At 40.9% G+C, this 20,384-nt stretch overlaps 1 protein-coding gene across 2 annotated transcripts in view; it reads right to left on the bottom strand.

Moving 5' to 3' along the window:
- Window positions 1–11,345, bottom strand: part of dnt (tyrosine-protein kinase Dnt) — a 31,662-nt gene extending 20,317 nt beyond the window's left edge. For both annotated transcript variants that reach the window (XM_046623911.2, XM_046623912.2), the window contains exon 1: window positions 10,642–11,345. In XM_046623911.2, coding sequence (XP_046479867.1) covers window positions 10,642–10,747 — 106 coding nt within the window. In that variant the 5' untranslated portion in view covers window positions 10,748–11,345. The remainder of the gene's footprint in view (window positions 1–10,641) is intronic.
- Between the last annotated feature and the right edge of the window lie 9,039 nt (window positions 11,346–20,384).

Here is a 20,384-nt window from a genome sequence, read left to right as displayed (position 1 = left end):
AGAAGAAGTATAACAGGAAAGCGGAGCTAGCCGCCGCGGCTGCAACATACGAACCACTTAAACGCTGATTTGTCAAAAGCTGTTTCTTTCAACAAAAATATATACGAGTATATATGTGTGTACAATGTACACGCACGCACACACTTATACACGATACGTTCGTGTATTCGAAACCATCAGAGCTTCTTGTCGAGTCACCTAGCATAAGGGTTTGTCCGCCTTGCCGGTAATGGAAAAATCACCCCCCTCCCCCCCTGCCCCGCAACCCAACTCCACTTCACAGTCTCGTTAGCTGCTCCCTTATGATCCTCCGACTTTGGTATACGTGCAATGTATACTTATACATATACAGGCGTGTGCGTATAGGTATGTACAAATAGACACAACAGAATTCAACATCTAAAAGCAGTTGCGACTTGCAATAATAATGATAACAACAGCGTGATAGAGAAAATTTCATAAGTGAAGAGGAAAAAAGAAAAAAATCGTTCTTCGAAATTGAACATGTAAAATAGATTTCGGTCCGTTGTGGAATGAAATGAAATATCAATTAAAATATAAATATATTCAACTGGCGCGCCGCCGCGGTGTAATGCATATAACAGTAAAAAGTTACGACTCATCTTTGCGGGAGAAGCCGGAGATGCTCGTTAAGATCCTGTCACTCAAACACGCTTTACTTTAACTTACGGTCTCGGGGCGATTTTGAACCTGCACGTCACGTTGGGGTACCTATCACATATTTTCTATCCCGTTTATAATACTTTTTACGTACAAAGAAAGTGTACATAATGGCACACTAGAGTTGAATGGGACGTGTTCGAACGTTCTTGCTACGGATCAAAAATTATGCTTTTCAAGAGATTGCCTCGCAAGCTTGCGAGGTCTGAGAACGAAGAATAATGTTTGGAGAGAAGTAAGAAACATAACGAGACAAAGAGAGAGAAAGAACCGAGATTGACAAATTGAAAAAATATATACGGGTCTTATACGTAATAGTCACGTTTTATTTGTTATAATTTTATTTAACATCTATAGTAAGAAATATATAGCTACCTATATATATATATATATTTCAAGTTGATTGCTGCTCTAATTTAAAAGGGATTACAGATAAATTTTTATTTTAAAAATAGTTATTACCGAAAGGCTTTTCACTTCGAAGTCGAAGGAATAATTTCAGTTAATTGACATTGATTTCGATAACTTATCACGTGATTTCCACTGACGTCCAAAGCTTGCTACGAGACTTGTTCGTCGTTATCATCCGATTTCAACTAACCCGCAATGATTTTCAGTGATTGCCATTATCTCTATTGACTCCTCGTGATGTCAAACAATACTTCAGTCATTCAAGTTCCTTCGCTGATAACAATTCGATGTCCATAACTGTTCCATTTGTGACTGAATGTAGTCAATGGTCTCTCTTTTACCGTGCTAATACACATATCACATCGCAGATGTACAAAGAATTGCAGAATGTCAAGTGGCTCAAGTTGAATCAAACAAATTTGCTAGCCGTACAAAAAGAGACGAATGACCAACTGCAAGTGGAAGACTTGGGCTATACATCAACCGTGAATTATTGTCTGCGAAGACGCGTAATTTCCGGTTTCACTGGCTGACTTTGACAGCGAAGTAGCTTTATCGTGACGGGTTCGAAACGAATTGAGTTAGGGTCGCAACGCGAAACGCCCTTCTTTTTAAACTTTCGAAAATGGGGTGACAGAGGGGTGTGAAATTATTTCGTTTGAATCGCCGTGTAATGGAATTGACTCTGAGCTCCCCCGATGCCCCGAGGGATTTCAAAGACACTCGACCAGGTACCCAGTACTCAAGAACTAGATATACGACCGAGAGGGCTGAAACAGTCTCTGGCGAATATCCCCTGAGCATTTGCGCCAATGCAACAGAGTCCGCGTCCGTTCCGCACTTACTTTTTACCAATTCAATTCCCGGAGAAGCTTATAGAGGAAGGGCATCCAATGTTTGTGTAGGGATGTATTTGTTTATCGTGAAACCTGTTTTCCAACTACTCTGCGTAATTTCTTCGGTGATAATTTTCCCTGACAAATCTTTACAGATTAATGTGCCGCGAAATAAAAGGAAAAACACTCAGTGCAGGATGCTTTTTAAAATGTTTCCTGTACAGAGTAACTTTTTAGAATAGATATCATTCATCATTTCCGTCAATTTTTAATTGTGGGAAATTCCATAAATTGACTTTTGTTTCACCGTTTTTGTTTTTTTCTCTTTTTTAAAATATTAAATTTTGTGTCGAAATTTTAGGCACCGATTTTTCAAAACTTTCCGCCTTGTTTCAATTAAAACTCACACACTTTAGTTTTGTCCTTAAATTGATTCAAAATTGAGTCGTTTTCTCAACTACTTGCTTTGACATATCGCGTTTTGCAATATTTTCTCTATATTCAAAAACGTCCAGTTCATTAATACACGAGAGAATAAATCTTAAATCTAAAGCACGTACCTATAAAATATTCGCGTTGTTATTGTTATCATCTTTTACATCTTCTATACAGATGTATGTTATAACAATCGAGTGAGCGAGTATTAAAATCGTGAAGAGTTAATCTAAATTAACACTACAATCGTTGAAAAATTGAAATACCGCGTCGCATTAAAAATCTTAATTTACAGAATTTGTCTAAACCAAAAGAAATCCCTGACGTTCGCTAAGGTTTTTCAGACGAACTGTGGCCACCCTGACTTTTAACGCAATATGAAAACTTGAGAAAAAAAAAAAAATATATACTCCAGTGGAGAAGAAAAAACAAATAACCATTGTCGCCGTAATAAAACTATTTCGTTGGAAAAAAGAACTCGTGTCCTAAAAACGAACATATTATTTGTCAGCGGATAACGATCGGTTTTACAGGTGTAGTATCTTGTATATATGATCTACGCGAAGAAGATGAAGGAGAAGAAGCATAACCGGCATTCGAAATACACAAGTAGGCACATAAATCGCGGTGAGGTTATAGGTACATAGGCGTATATAATATGTACAATAATAATCCGTGGTTCGTTCGAGATGAGGAATCGACGGGGGTCCATCGCCGGGTCGACCCCGAGCATGTAAATGTCCAATATTCCTGATCATTGAGCGAAGGTCCTTCGCGTGTCGTCTTCGTTGTTCTTTTTCTTATTTCAACGCAGAGCGGGAAGGGAAAGGGAGAAGGATATAATCAGGACACGTAGGACTGACACACGCATATTTCTGAAGCTCATCCTGCATCGCGCATAACGCGACCGTCTTAACGAGGAGCTCGGAGATTGATGGAACCAGAGGCGTCGCTGCTCGTTCCTCTCATGCCGTCCGACATCTCGACGTCCCTCGACTGCGGTCGTTTCTTATTGCCTGCGAGACGTGGGTACGCAAAACGGCGAACATCGTCAGGCCTCATTCTCAATTATACTGCAAACTGACAATAAGTCTTACGCGGTGATGGATTGGAGTTAATCCAACGCCGATGCTTTGTACGAGTCGCTCTCTTCCCTATGGAAATCTCGTTTCAGACTTGGTGATTTGTTTTTTTTTTTTCTTTTTCAACGTTTTTATGACAACTGATTGAACAGTCGTAATAGCGACGAGTTTTCAAGGTATTTGCCGGGAACAGTGAACTATTTAACCCATTATTGCATGAATTATGATCGAGATAAAACAAAGATTTTACATTTACACAAATAGTTGGACAGTTGGCACTTATAATGTGGGTTTGTAGACGGTAAGGGGTTAATTAGAAACGAATGGAACTATCGCTGAGAAAATTTTCTCGACAATACAAGAATGGCGACTTTTTCATTTGGAAAAGTCACTGAAATATTTTAAACGCACGAAATTCACCACAGAATTATTTAGATGACGTTTTGTAGTGAATTGTGTGCTTTGACGTGGTGGATCTCTATGGCCGACTGTTCTCGAAAGTGTGTAGGTATAATTATTTTACTCAGAAACGCTGAGATCATAAAACTTTATTACTAAACTTACTTAGTAGTAAATTATTGAAGGAGCCAGCAAGATATCCTTTTGAACTGAGAGCGTAATTAATCTCTTATGGCCTCAATTTTATTTCCAGTTGACTAATCCTCCAAATAAATTTCTGAAATTTCTCATATATTACCTGACCAGGCTAAGGTGATTACGTTTCTTTTGACAGCTTCGTATTTATGGCATACGAAAAATATTCGTCGAAAAGTCTTTTTACGATTGCGATAAAAAGTGAGTCAAATAATAATTTTGAGAACACAATGTACCAATAATTAATTCAAATTGAAAATTTCTACTTACATAAGAAAAAGTGGTCACATACTCATACTTGTATACTTACAATCAGTCTTGACTGCGACAGTGAAAAACTACGATTTTCGAGAATTCATTCGTTACACGCAGGTTTAGAAATTTTTTAATTAAATCTGAAGAAATGCCAAAGTTCTCAATCTTCAAACTTTTTTTCATGATGAGTATAATAAATCTGAAAATAATTCCAATCATTAACCAATTGGCTGGATTTGAACAATTAGATATCGTTAAGCTTTTAAACTTAATCGCGAGTCTCTGAAAGCTGATTTAATGATAAAGTAAAGAAACGCTGCGAATACGAATCTCGAATCCGGACGATATTTTTCGTCGAAATTTGTTCTCTCGGCGCCTATGAGCGTACATAAACGTTTTCACGGGGTCCCAGCGGGCCCTTTGAGGTCTCCCCCACTCCGCTGGTAACATCAAGATGGGCCTGTCAGACCCTAACTAGGTAGGATCCGAAAGCCCGACGCACAACGCTAAGCCAGGCTTTTGGGTCCAGCGTTGCGGGATCGCAGCGTCCAGCCAGCAAGCCAACCAGCCCCTCGCTTCGGTGTGTTTTAGTGTTTTGACACTGCCCCGTGACAGTTGATTCCTGTTCAACTTCCAGTGATTTGACGTGGCCAAATTAAACGGGATTCTAATCTCGGATGGTTATTATTTTATACCCCAGCGTTTTTTTCCCGCCTACGGTTCCCTCGACGCGTAACGTCGATCCATCAGATATCTATAAGAATATTCGGCGTATGGTGAGGATCGATGTTGGCTGACGAATGATTTATGTCACCCCAAGGTGATTGATTTCACCGGTTATACTCGACTGTACGGAATTATTTTCGAAGCTTCTCCCGAGCTGTAATTGCCTCGTACTATCTCTCAATTTTCGATCACTAAGAGGTCGTTCAGTTGGATTTGACGAAAACGTCATCGTTCTGAAATATGGACACAATCTCACGATCCTGTAATCAGCGGTGAAATATCCTAACACGAACGACACGTCATGTGTATAGTTGCTGATTTGAACATAGTAGACCAAAAAATTGTTGTTTTTATTATGAAAAACTCACGTCGATTGTGGTTTGGGTTAATGAATATATAATTTCACCGGCGTGATAGACACTAATTTTTGAAATAGCCAATTCTACTATCACGAGTCAATTCAGAAGAAAGTTTCAAGGTAATGGACGCTCTTTCACATACAATAAGGAGTGGCAGTTTACCCTGGATTAAGCTATTTACGAAAAATTGCAACCTATGATATTACTTCTTGCTGCAGGCAATCCTCGTCAGACGTGCGTGATGACGAGCCAGGTGAGATTGAACCTCAGATTTCAGTTGCCAATGATGATATAGATATTATACACGCAATGCATGTGAATAATCCTGTTACAAGCCGGCTCGATGTACGCACGTGTGTACCGTAGTTGACGTGCAGATTGCAACGCCGCTGCGTTTCAATCAATACCTTAAGTTTGTGATCAAATCGCTAATTTGTATGAAATCTATTCGTTTCTATTCGAGAAAATTGTAGTCTTTGCTTTAGTTCAGTCAAAAATTCACCACAAAAGCGAATTATAAAATCGCAAACAAGTTAAAGTGGAACGTCGAAAGTCTTTTAGGATACCGGATGACTCTTTCAGAGACCAGAGGTATTCGAAAAATCAATTTCCTTTTAAGCTCAACAGTATTTAACAGCGTGGGCTGGACTAAAAGGCGCCTGATTCCGGCGGGCAGGGTTTAAAACTTGCGGTTATAAGGGGCGCATGCCAAAGATTAGTTCCGTTCGAGTGGGTCACCAGAGGCAGGCAAGCAAGCCTTATTTCGAGACAAATTTCAGACTCTCTTATCTAAATAGGATGCCATATACGACCCTGAGGTGCCGCCCTGATCACAGAATCCCGGTGTTGTTAGATAACGGTCAGATTTTTGGGACCTGTTTATACCCCGCTACCTCGATTCTCATAGGCTGCAGCACTAATTTTATCGATTCTTCTTGCCGCCGTGGGTCACGCTGTCAGGTATGCGGGATCGTATGCCATACTTTGGTTTGACATTTATTATACAAGGAATCTCGAGATGAATTTGCACGAGTTCTTGGAAATTCAGATAAACTGTTATGCAGATGAAGGTAAAAACCGATCCTTAAATAATAAGGATCGTAAAAAAGTGGTTTGGACATAAAAATATTTATTCATGTGAATCTTGAGTCGAGTAATTTATTTGCTTGTCAAAAAACCAAGTCGATATTGTGAAATGAAATTTCATCGTTTCGTCATTTATTTATTCTAACGAATAAATTCGTTTATGATATCGCGAAGAAAAAAAATTGCACGTTACTGCAAACACATCGACTACTGGATTAACATATTAATATTTTCATTAGTTCGGAACAAAATTCCAATCATCTATTCTTTCGTTAGCTCCTGTCTCTTACGACACTATTTTTCCACCAATAATAACGAACTTTATAAAAACGAACCTTCGCCTAGCCACACAATTCGTAACAAAAATATCCTAACAATTCCAAGTGTTCAAACTTTCATTTTTTGGGCAAATCATTATAGAAATATACGATCAACGTTTACCAAAACCGTGTAAAAATTCGCTATCCTTGGTCACACTAGATATTTGATGAAAGCGAGAGAAAAATTTGGTCTATCTAACGTGGTGTTGAAATATTACTACTATTATTATTATTATTAGGCGCATATTTTTTAAGCCGACAACTTGACGGTATATTTTGCAACGTTATAATCAAGGGAACGAGCAATCAATACGGTGGTGCTATTTCCAGAGTTAAACTTTAAGCTTATGAATGTGCGTTACACGTTGCGTAACACACTCAACCGATATTGTTAACTAAGTGGGATAAAATTAAAGCGGAAAGCGTGCGTTGTATAATTACTCTGGTTTACGTGATTATTAATGCAACGATACATCCAACGGTAATAGCTCTTAGGGTGATGTGGTTCGTGCGCATAGGCATATCACATCTATTATACGTGATGTCTATTCTCGGTATGTATTGTACGTAATTGTGTAACTTTGTCAAGCGCGTGCTGGTGCAACTGAATTACCAACCACACGCGTACAATGCGTATATAACAGCCGTCGACGTCGTAGCGTTGATTAATATAAAGTAGCGCCGATTACAACTATGTACCTTGTCCTACACGGCTATAGAATATTAATTTATACTACACATAGTAGGTACGGTAGGTCGCCCACGTTGTATCGCAACTGCTGACGCGGGTATGGCTGTACTGCATTAATCTGCATTCAGGTTTGATCGAAATTTTGTCTCTTTTACGTCTCGTTTACATTCCCTCTAGGATTTTTCATAATTTATTTGAAAATAATTGATTAGGATTTTAAGACTGGTCGAGTAATAAAAAGAAATGTCACAAGTAAAAAGAAAATATATCCTCGTGAGGATATATTTTCCTGACCAGCAGCAACAACGAAAAAATAATCCAAAATTCATAACACTTTTCGAAATGAGATTTTTCTTTCTTTTCAATCGCGGTTCTGTTGCATATTCACGAAACAGCACGGCTGCATAATACTCGTGTTAATTCATCACGATCAGTTACCCCAGAGAACGCCCATTCGGGAACCCTAGTAGCAAGTTCGGGTTCGAAATGAGAAACCCAGTTTTCCTTGAACCAGAGTCTGGGAGTCCATATGGGCAGCGGTCAGAAAGAAGTAGGTATATACCAACCCATCGTCTGCATATATATACATCGGGGAGTAAGGATCCGAAGGGCCTCTGGCCCCCTTTCCGTAAGGCCCACCGTAAAAAGAGAAACGACGATTGGGAATAGGAAGAAGAAGAAGAAGAAGAAGAAGAAGAAGAAGAAGAAGAAGAAGAAGAAGAAGAAGAAGAAGAAGAAGAAGAAGAAGGAGGAGGAGGAGAAGCCACGGAGCGGGAAAATAAACAGAAAATGAAGAGAGAGAGAGAGAGAGAGAGAGAGTGAGAGCGGGAAGAAAGGCGACGAGAAATAGAAAGAGAGGGCGAGAGAAACGAAGGGAAAAGAAATAAAGGACGAAAAAGTGACTGTCGATTATTCGGTGTCTAAACAAACTAGGACCGGTCCTGTTGCGCCCCACGCCTCCACGGTTTAACAAGGCCCTCGTTATAATATTTTATTACAGCCCCGGTGTGTGGGTACCTACACTGCAGAGCTCGGCACATACGTCGCCTGGCTGACAATGAGCTGGCGGGGTGAGTCGAGAATAATGGATCGTAAATATTCCGGTTATAGTATAAGGTATGTATAATATTGGATGTGGCGTAAGTCATCCCCGATCGCGCTTTTCACACAAATTTCGAATATCGAATGAGACAAAAATCGTTTGGAAAATCTTCAGCGATGCTATTTTCGCTGACGATACGTGAATGCGAGCGAAACAATTAACGTTCCTGATGTATGTAACACTGGAAAAAAGATCTTACGATTCGAACGTTCTAAATAATTGAAATCTCGTGTTTTTTTAACGGATAACGATCACATTGGCGCTTTGTAACTTTATAATCTTACTTTAATGCAGGATTTTTGAAAATGTTTTTTCAGAAAAATTTCGAAGATTTTCAGGGCTCAGTTAGTAGAACGATTGCAAAAACATTGGAATCGGCCCAAAGACACCAGAGTTTAATCATATTGAACGTTTCAATTATCAAACCTTTTCCTAAATCCCCCCTACCTTAAAATCAGATCCATTAGTACACGTACGGCAGGGATGTTTTTCCGTTTTTCCTCGCAACTTTTTGTTCAGACGGTACGGCCGATTCATCTATAATAACGTATCCACTCTGTTTACGCAAACAAGAGTGCTGAAGGTATAATAATTTTCGCCGAGACTGACCACGCTCCCTCTGAAAATTCATTCCGTCCATACCCTCGTCTTTGAGAAGCTTTCCTGCGTGAAACGTTCAACAGAGCGAACAAAATTTCGCAGGCTGCCCACTGAGCCGCAATAAACGCAAATGTGCGATCACCGCAGAGTCAGGCGGATGTTACGGTAGGAAATCTTCCCGGATGATACCGGATGCGAATTGCAAAGATTAGGCGAAGCAACGCCGGGATTTCCGCAATTGTTTTATTTCACGTCTCTGCTTATCCCGCTCGGTGGGTAAATGATGACTGCCGAAACAAGCGATCGGCAGTAATGCGAATACGTGAATTTGGTTCTGAAAACCGATTAATTTTTATCGTTCGTTCGATTCTGTGAATCGATGCTCAGGGTAAGAAGACCGATTCTCCAAAAATCGACAAAGATTTCCGTATCGCTTGAAGCGAGCCGTCTGCGATGAGATTTAACGCGTGGCTCGCTTTCACGTCGCGTGATTCGTTAAAAGTAAGATAATCCGTCGCGCCGTGAGATTTATTTGATAGAATTTAAACTATGCACTTGAGAGTTCGAGTGCAGCGTGTACGTGAGTTGAAACAGACGACGAGTGATGAGATAACTGGTAAATAACTTATGTAGGTAGGCAGTAGTTCTCGCCGCACGGCTTGTGGCCGGCTAATAACACCGTGTGTCCGACTAAAGTCAACTCCTTCTCTTCCTTCTTTCTTTTCTCAAGCATCAGGTGAATCGCACGCCTTTTCGGATCCTTTTATTTTTTGCTGATATTGGCATTGTTAAAGGCGTGGCTGCGTGTACCTGACGGATACTTTTCGTCGCATCACGATTCAGATAGAATCGTTTCTATTTCGTCTTTTTACCAGATATTCACGGATGTTTGGTGGTTCGGTAATCATTTTTTATTTAACTTTCCACCGGTTGTGTAAAAGAACTTGCAGACTTGATTCATCTATGTACTCGCTTATGTGTGGCAGAACAAACCATAAGTTTATCTTTTATCGTCCTTTCGTTTTGTGAGTTAGAAATTCAGATCCCGGTAGAAAAAAAAAAATAAAAACGAAACTGATCGATCTGTGTCAGATCAAAGGGAAGAAAATTTCATTTTCAATGCCCAGTTTGATTGGTACTGTGGTTTACTTGGGCTTACGAGAGTCTGACAAAGTCTTGAGTCTTGGACTTCAAAACTCAAGACTATGTCAAACTAGCCAGTGAATAGTTCCTCAAGATTTTTTTGATACTAGGCATTACGAGTTCAATTTTATCCGTAAAATTAGCTCCAAAAGCAGTAAACAAATCATCAGATTTGATTTCGCTGTGTAAAGCAGACGAATTCGCGATGGAACGAACGTGTGAAACAATTTTGAATGGCTTTCATTTCATGACAACTTTTTTTACTTGCGTTTAAACTAGATTAGAATCAGATCGTCCAGAGTAATAGTAAATCGGCTTACCCATTAGTTTTCGAACCTCTGCCTGGCTCAGGAACAAGTTGAAGTTGCCCGCGCCTTGGCGAAGGATCAGGAAGCAAATTGCAAGTTTGAAGAGCGTGGAAACCATCTCGAAATCGGACAGTTTTAAAAACCGAAAAAAACCCTGGAGTCGACCCGGGTTGACGAGGGAATCATTACATATTATTAAGCGGTTAAAACACACTTGTCAATTGTCACGTTCGGATGGCGGAAGAAATTTCAGAGTCCAGAGTGAAGCACAAGACCAACAACAACGAAAACAAAAACAGAACCGTTTCCGTTCGGCGATTCAAATTTCGCGCGTTATTCCCGCACTCGTAACAGCCGCAAGCTCTCTCTATCCCCCTTTCGCTCGTTGGGTGTTGACATGAAATTTGCACGAGTTTTCCGATCGGGAATGAAGAGTGTCTCGAATGCAGCCGCCGAGAATAGCTCCGAAAATAAACCGAGCGTTTGACAGCTCGGAGCGATGTAGAAATTCGTCGATAATAGTGAATATTGGCCGACGAGAATGCTCGCGGGGCTTTTTACTACCCTCGGTGAATTCGTCGTCGCGAATTTCCCCGGTTTCGGTGTCTTTTGGAACCCGCGTTTTTCTCTCAAAGATCGAATGCTGTTCGACGCTTTATATTCGACGACGCGAACGATCGCGATGCTCCGACTCTACTACTCACAACCAGTTGTCTGCTCAGCCATCGGCTTCGCCCGCTCACGCTGGCCTCGCGTTTCGCCGCTGATGACGACGACGCCCGAACGCGGCCGAAGAGACCCGAACGACCCGGCAGCACCCGCTGTGCCATGGTGCATTCGCCGTAAGTCAGCAAAGCTCTGCTCTTACGGTCTGTTCGTGCTTACTTCGGAGCAATTTCTCGTCCCTAGAAACGTCGCGTCGCCGCCCTTGCCATCGTTGAAAAAATAATTCTCACGAGGGGGTCCATCCTTCGGTCCTTGAATAAAAAAATTTCGAAAGCGCACGTAACAGAAAAATCGAAAATAATCAAGCACAAATGAAATATTGGAGCGAGCACAGCAGGATATTACAATATCAATCAAATTTGATTGCTTGTAAAATACAAAATTATGTTTTGTAGCTCAAAAATTTTTTTTTTTCAAAGTACTCGAGTGTCCATCTTGAAATCGATTAAGGCTTTTGTAGGCGGGTGAAGGGTTCCCAAAATTAAACGCGTATATCCTTATATCCAAGAAATTTTGGTTTTATTAAAGTTAAATATCATGATTGAAGGGGATTAATGAATTATCATATCAAGGGTAAAAGACGCTAAGAAATTTTCATTGCAAAAGTTGTATAATCAAAATAAAATACGAGTCATGGTAGTCGACGATTTTTTCATTCAAAATCTTTTAGTTCGCTTTAACGTTAACCTGCCAATCGCCTTTAACTGATGGTATTGAGTTTCCTTGGGGGGAGGAAATAAATTGGAACAAGGATTCAACCGATTTAAAAATAGATACGTGTTTCATATTTGGTACCTTTTTAAGGGGGTGCCCTGGTCGATTGCAACATTGTCGTATGTATCACCAAATATCAACGTCCGTGTATCTTAAACGCAAAAAAGGCCTACGACACTTAGAAATCGACCAGAACACTCCTTTAAACGTCTCATGTAAAGTTTCACTATCCGATTATAATCGTATAAAGACGGACAATTGAGCGTGTGCTCGAAACGGTAGATAGCATTATTTCGCTTTATACTCTATGGCGAGTTCTGTAAAATATTTGATGCTAAATCATAATCTCGGCCGAATTTTACCATCGTTTTATTTGGCGTCCAATAGCGCTTGACAAGTTGCCAGTAGTTGGAATAACCGTAGAGGCGAAATAAAATTTCAAATGTATACGAACGGCGGTGTCACGTTGGAAGTTATTGCTTGTGATTTAGGTCTTGACATACACGACTTATTTTCTACCAGTTGCTTGAAGCTATCTTTTGCAATTCAAATGATAGCACGTCATATGGTCGGTGACTTCAAAAAAGTTGAGAACTTAGTGATATTCATTCATACGTTTTTTGAGCGTAACAAGTATCTTACCGAAAACAAGGCACAATTGTTGAGGCCCAATTTACAGTTAGCCACTGTCCCAACAGTTTACTTAAATATGACTATTTTTGTAAACAGCAGTAGAAACATAGCATGAAAAACACTTGAATTTACATCGAACCGAACGAACGAAACTATTCACAAACGTAGCGTAGGCTACTGTATGCCCAGTTAGTAAATTTTTCTCCAACTGTAATTTCGTTCGCTTTACATTAGTACCTCACATTTCCGTATTAAGGATTCTTATTCAAGTTTAGGGCATAAATCACGATGCCTGATATTTTCTATTCTGTTGGAACAGCACGGAGATCTAAAATTCGGATCACGTTAAATTTTGATGTTTCTCCTTCGGGTTCCGACTTGGGGATAGCCTAGGAATCTTTAAATGCCTTGTGCCATACAACGCAAGCGTTTCTTCTAGCTGAACTCCTCTATTTTTCATCCTCGTATGCATATTATATCCAAGTATGTGAGTCATTATACGAGCTCGACAACCGAAAGTAAGCAATGCGTTGGCGTAGACATACGTGTGCTTGAACCTTATACTCTTCTTTCCTCCGCGGCGTCGTCCATTGAAAAGGAAAAAAAAAGATAGGAATAAAACATCTTGAAGAAAACATGCACTGGGTTCAAAGGGTTATCCATTCTCCGATGATAGGAAACGCCTCTGACCCACTGTACGCACATGTGCAACGTTACTGTTGGTACAGTGATCCATGAGTGCATTGTATTGATAGAAAGTGTGGTATTTTTAATACAATGTATCTTAAAATCACTTCAGAGAGTTGAAACAATTAATACAAAGCGTGGATATAATTTTCATCGAATGTTGTAAGACTGGACATAACATCGAGCTGTAAAGGACAAATTATATCCAACTTCTGAGTGCCAAGTCCTATTAACGCGTGTGGAACACGCATCTGTATACGTACAACTTGATTCGCGTTATTGAAGGAAACATTCATTCATTCATCCACGGAAGGCTCGCCAGCGAGGAGACTGCAGTAGTTTCATTGTAAGGATAAAATGAGATTTTCTTGCCGACAATAGTGGAGTAACAACTTCTCGGTCTCGCTCTAACTCCTCTCTCGCCCGAGAGTCCGTTTGCGACGGATCAGAGAATAGGATAAGGGAAGATAGTTTCAACACTTGTCGCAGTGGTATCGCCAGCTGTGGCGAATCGGCGTTACTGATCAACGGCCAAAAAAATGAAGTCCATAAAATTGGATTCCCATTTAGAGCCGGCTTGGCGCGTCCGATTGGTAACAAACCACAGTCCTTCTCCTACGAACTTCGGACAGAGTGCATCCCACTTCACTTCGATTCACTTCCAGCATCGCATCCACATCCCAACAAGCCGACGACTACTCCAAAGGCGTTTCCGATCAATCCGGGGATCGTCCTCGATTCATTCTTTCTTCGTACGATTCTTGTGATCGTCGATTACCGTGCCAAGATCCTCGTTTGATATATTTATGTGCCAGTCTGTGTGGCCAGGGATGCGATTATGTCGATGCGCCGAGCGTTACACTTAAGTATACGATGCATGCGGAGAGACCGTCGCATAAGTAATGAACGATGGAACGTTGGTGGTCATTACTAAAAACAACCTTGCAGCATGGCGGTGCATCAAGATCTTCCAGCAATCCCCCAAAATGGGCTTAAATTTGGTCATTTGTAAACGCGGGTTGTTACACCAGCAAAATCGATACCCTTTAAATTATGATCGTTACATTACAAAAAAATTTTCTCACGAATAATTACAGGTAGTAGAAAATTTATTGCTCTGATATACGATGCGATAAAGCTGAATTAGAATGGGATTATATTCCAATTGTTAAACAAGCTTGAATAGTCAAAGTAACTAACAATTAGTGTTTTCCCATTCCATCCTCCAAGATCCTCTAGTTTTAACTCGTAATTCGATTGTTCCAGATGAAGTTACGTTACACGCAGTTAAATTTCTTCACTAAACGCTCAAATTGCATAACTCTTCGGACAAAGACACGTTCATGGAATATTTTTAACGCAGACGATTACATAGACGCAATTATAATATACCTAACGTAAAGCACGTTTCCTTTACAAGGACCTACCATTCGATAGTATTATTATTATATGAGCGAAAAGCCGCGCGGTAAGTACGTTATCAGAAAAATTCTCCCGAGTACAACACTCCAGTCCGTCAAAGACAGTCATCCAATTTCACGGTATCACACACCTATACGTATCCTCTCAAGTTCTTCTTCTCACTTGTCCGAACAGCAGGTCGACAGGCAGTGAATGGCATGAAATGAAATGTATCAGCCGTTGCGAATCGGAGAGGCAAGGTGACGTCTTCTCAAGTGGATTGATAATCTCGCGGTGCACCGAAGGGTCTTGGGCTGTTATGGCTTTGTGCAACAGATACGTGATAGAGGAGATCATCGAGCCCCTGCTACTGCAGCTGAGGAGTCAAAAATGTAATCCGTGATACCGTAACTTTCAGCCCTCGGGGCTCTCGTTTTCATTGCTCCACTGCAGCCGCGTGGATGGTGTAATACCATTGCCTACGTCTGGTAATTCGTGCCCGATCAAGAAGGCTGCCGTCCAGGTGAGAAGTTAGCACCCGAGAAGTTACGCATGCCGCCATTTTGTTATTAATTTCAATGAAAAAAAATCTAAAATATTCTTCAAACTATAAATAATAAAGCCATTCTACTCAAATTGCTCTAAGTGGTTTCATTTGCTTTAAAAAAAAAAACTCCTAAAAATAGGTATGATTTTAGACCGTCCAAGATGTACCCCCCCTCCCCCTTTGCGCCTCGTCCATTTTCGACGTCACGTTCCGTCGGGCGGACGGAGGCCTGCTTTATCATTTCTTGATCCCTTTTTTTCATCAAGGAAGAAATTACCTGACGGCGTGATCAGCGCACCGTTGCACCGTATACCTACTTCGGTGCACATCGTGAGTGAGCCGGAGGGGAAACTGCACGACGAGATCTCTTCTCTTGGAGAGGATAAGTTAAGGACTGCGAAGTAATCGCCCGGTCTGAAACTTGTTTCGCAAATTTGCAGCTAATTGAAAACTGTTAAGGTCGTGCTGAAAATACGGAACGACGAGGACGACGACTCGTCGACTCCATACTTATAACTTATAATTTCATCTCGCGTCTTTGTTCCCTTTACCCATATATCTCTTCGTCAGATCAGACGGCATGGGTACAGCCTATTTGAAAAATAAAAGATTTTCACCCTCTTCCCCCCTCGCCTCGTGCTGATTTCACAGACCACCCGGACGCCTAACAGCCACCATCCCTTTACTCCGTTCCCCAACAGCTACGCCTATCGAATGCAAAGGCAGTTTTTACTTTCGTACATCCATATGCACGAGGTGCGTTTAGCAGCTTCAACGAGGTATGCATTAGCGAATTTTTTGCCGCTAATCCATTTTTTTCGCCAACTTCTTGAATATTTGTTATAGGAAACATAATTGCAGACTGTATGACAGTAATCGTGAAAAAAAAACTGTGTGCCTTGTCCGTTCTGACTTTTAATCTCGTATAATGTCCGTGGTATCTCAAAAACGGCTTAGTTGATTTACTTTGAATCAGGAGACAGTATTCCTGGTCGTTCTATCCTCTCTCTCACGATTCCTTTTTTAAATTGTTACATTTTTATGTCGAATATAAAAGAAACTTGCAAGCTTTGTCCGAAAAATCCAAGCTTAGCTCCAAACTGATGCCGTAGAAGATGAAATATCCAAGAATACTATCTTTACGTTTAATTTATTCCGTTCAGTCATTTCGCGGTATTACGGGCATCGCAAAATATCCGACCAAGAGAAATAGTTGACGCTATTGTCAATAACAATGTTTCAGATTAATTTGTTGTACTACAAAAATAGGCAAACGAAGCTTGCTCTACAGAATACTTCCGAATAAAACGAAGCCCGAAGGATTGGCCGTGAAGATATAAATTCCCAAAATTCATCCACCTTTTCATCCGCATACTCGTATATATACCCCCTTGACATTTAAAACAGCAGGGAAAGAGAGAGGCTCGTTTCTTTCATACCGTGGCGACGATACGAGACTTGCGAGCTTTCCCCGCGCCCCTTCGAAGATTACGAGCCGCGCCGCGTGACGTTTTGAATTTTTTCAGAGGGTAACATAAACAAGGCCCCAGAGATAGGAGGCTTTTCTTAATCTCGAGCAAATGCAGAGAGCCGCTTCGGTTAAATCAAGACTGAGTTAACATGGCGGCGCGCGTAAGAACGAGCTCCTTTGTCGGGCCTAATCTGGGCAAACAGCGGTATATCTACGGCTACTGCCGCGGAGTTTAACCGAGCCGCACCTACCGCGGCGGATTTAACGCGAGATCGAGCCGCGGCCGCGGCGCTTCTTCCGTCTTTGGCGCACCGAGGATCTACAGCAGCCGCAGAGCCCACCAAAGTTTTTGTGAAGGTAGCCTGCGCCGTTATCGCGTCTCTTTACAAGGTGACAATCCGCCTTGATTGCAGCGTCTGTAATTATCGCTGAGACACCCCGACGCGACGCGACGCGACGCCCCTGCGGAATTACTCACCCATTCCGCAAATTTCCGGAAACGACAAATGAGAACGCTATCTCTCTATCGAGACTTACAGTTTTCTGATGAGCTTGCAGTTTCATCTTCTTTTATGCTTGACCCGGGCCTCAATGGTTCAGTTTGCCCTTTTAATCCATAGGAACTAGTTGAAGGAATTTTCACTCTCTTCAGCTGAATGATATTCCGTCAGGTTGAAACGAACGTCACCTCAATATACGTGTAGAAATAAGAAACAACTACTATTGTACGGTGCAGCAAATAATTTTAGTTGGAAATTAATTCATCAAACGTTTCATCTTTTCGGAAATCTCAGCACTGCAATTGATGAGAAATAGAGTATTCCGAACATTGGATATATCCTATATTTGTGCATTTCTCAAATTTATTCTCTCATCTTTCATTTGTTTTCTTCAAAACCTTGCGAAGCTTTCAAACCATCGGTCTAAGTTTTCTTATAATTTTTCTGAGAGAAATTTACGGCACTTTAACAACTTAAATGACGGGTAAACTTTAAGTATGATCATGAGGCATATTATACTATATAGATATATATATATTACATTGCTTAAGAAGTTTTCCTGCACCAGCCACTCAACGTCTTGCCTTTTAAATCGAGATAAACGTGTACAGCGATGCTTACGGCGAGACAAAAATTCGTTCCAAAGACACTTTATACTTGCTTCGGCATCAAGTATATTCACAAACATAATCAGCCATTAAATCCTTCAAATAAAACATGATGCGTTACACAGGGATCCTAATATAATATCAAACACTTCCGGAATGTTATTTGTACATTAGGTGCTGTCCATAAACTACGCAGCTTAATTTCGATCACTTTTGAATGACCCTCCCCCCTCCCCCTCCCGCTAGTAAGGCACGTAGGTTAAAAAAAAAAAATTCATAAAAAAGTAGTTCTTTTTGAACTTTTATTTTTCGAAGACATTCGAAAGAACAAATCGTGAGACTAGCCACGCATGCAAATTCTTTTAGTGGATCTATTTTACCTAGACCAATCACAAATTTTAGCACAGCCAACTTAATTCTTCCGCACGTTGTCAAGGTGAGCGACCGAATGTCAAATAAACCGTTGAATTTGATGCTGCAAATGACCGCGAGGTGTGCCACCAGCGTGACGACATTCGGCACCGGCGAATCACAGAACAGCGCGGCAGACGCGAAGGAAGCTTGAATATAGATTAAAAGAAATACTAACGAGAAGCTCTCATCTGTAATTCGGCAAAGAAACCCCGAAGATCACGAAACGCAAGAGATGCCGGGATACGGCGAGCGTCCAGTGTGTGTTATGCACACAACTTTTCCCCAAATAGTATGCAACCCCGTCGGTGCTACTTGTTGTTGACATACACGCGAGAGACGTGTGCATATAGACATATTCCTACGGGGGATACATGTATTCATATGGTACCATACGCCCGCTCGGCGGGTTCTCGTATTGTTGGCTCACCCCGCTTTGGTTGAACCTGCGTGACCCTGGATGCGATTCAAGGCGGAGGAAAAAGGACGAGAGGATACCCGCCGACAACTGGGATAAATAGAAAAAAAGAGGGAGTGGAAAAAAACAGCGAGAGTGTGTGTATACATATAGTTATCGAACGAAGCAGCGGAGTGGGGGGGGAGAGAGGGAGAGAAGAGAGCATGTTGGGCTAACAAGACGACGGTACCCATTATCATAATTGTGGGCTGCAGGCAGCGCTGTGCCCACAAACCAGACTCGCTCGCCTCGTCATCTATCTCGCATCTTTTTACTCAAAACCTTCTACGATGCGCTGCCTCTTTCCAGCGTTACGAGTCTGCGTACACGACACGAGTCGCATGGAGGAATCTCCCTCTATCCGTGCCTCCACGCTCGATCTATCAGGCGGTCCATGGTTTTATAGACATCGTATAGAGCGTGAATTTATCACCTGCGACTACGCTCACCTACGACTCTCGGAATTTTAACTGCGCGATTTGGAAAGGCCACGCACCGAAAACCTATCGCCGTGATACAAACAGGGTACAGACGAATCGGAATATTGTGCCATGTTTCAAGGGAAGCCGTGACGCAGAGTACGTATAAAGATCTTTCGATCCAAGTCGATATCAAGTGTCGTGGATGATCGTTTTTCAAAAAATCATGTTCATAGGTATGAGAAACTTTTCGTCGAGTACCGCCGTGAAATTGTACACCTTGAGAGAAAAATTCTTCTAATAAGCTTTGTAACCGAAGCCAGAAAGTCTGGTATGTGCTGTATTACAATAAAAAAATCTTTATTGTATAATAACGATACTCATTTTACGAAAATATTCTGACAATATTCATGTACGACATTTTTTTCAGTCTCGAACCTTCAAGTCAATTTTCAGAATTCGAAGTGAGAAATTCTTTACGTCTTATATACATAGGCACACTCATCGATGTGTTTGCATGCTTTTCACACATCGAACGCGTGTTTGAGATCGTTAGAAAACATATAGTAAACTACTTTGTACATGCTTGACTAAAAGGGTTTCCAAATTTGGAGGCTACACAATGATCAACTTCTAATTAGAACGTACAGACGGTTCCAAGATTTAAAAGGATTTTCTAAACTTTGACGTATTTGAAGTGTCGAAATTTCGAAAGATCGCGTAATAGTTTTATTGAAAAATTCGTTAGTTCTTAGAGGGTTAAGAGTGTTGATGAGCACTGTTAAAAATTTAAATGAACTTCAACAAGTATTGGCAGCTTATTAAAAAATGTATGGGATTCAGTCATTTAAATTTTTAAGCTTCCGTCGATTGCAAATAAATTAACCTGATCTCAGAGATTCACAACAAATTAAAGCTTGTTTTCAAAGAATTTGACGAATTTACACAAAGTTTTGCTAGACTTCTAAAATATTTCGATTTTCAAGAGTTTTTTCAATACATCAAAAAATTTTAATAGGTCTTGTGATGTTCCGGTGGATTTCACTATAGTATCAAAAAATTCTCCATTATTTCAAAAAAATTTCCGTAACCCCTGGAGATTTCACACGGTACTGGCGATTTTAACGGTTCCTCAAAATCCTCCAACCGACGTACGTAATCTCAAAAGTTTCACGCATGAG

The sequence above is a fragment of the Neodiprion pinetum genome, chromosome 4 (genome assembly GCF_021155775.2).
Source record: "Neodiprion pinetum isolate iyNeoPine1 chromosome 4, iyNeoPine1.2, whole genome shotgun sequence".
Taxonomy (NCBI): Eukaryota; Metazoa; Arthropoda; class Insecta; order Hymenoptera; family Diprionidae; genus Neodiprion; species Neodiprion pinetum.
The sequence above is the reverse complement of the archived record's forward strand: the minus strand, read 5'-3'. Positions and strand labels throughout refer to the sequence as shown.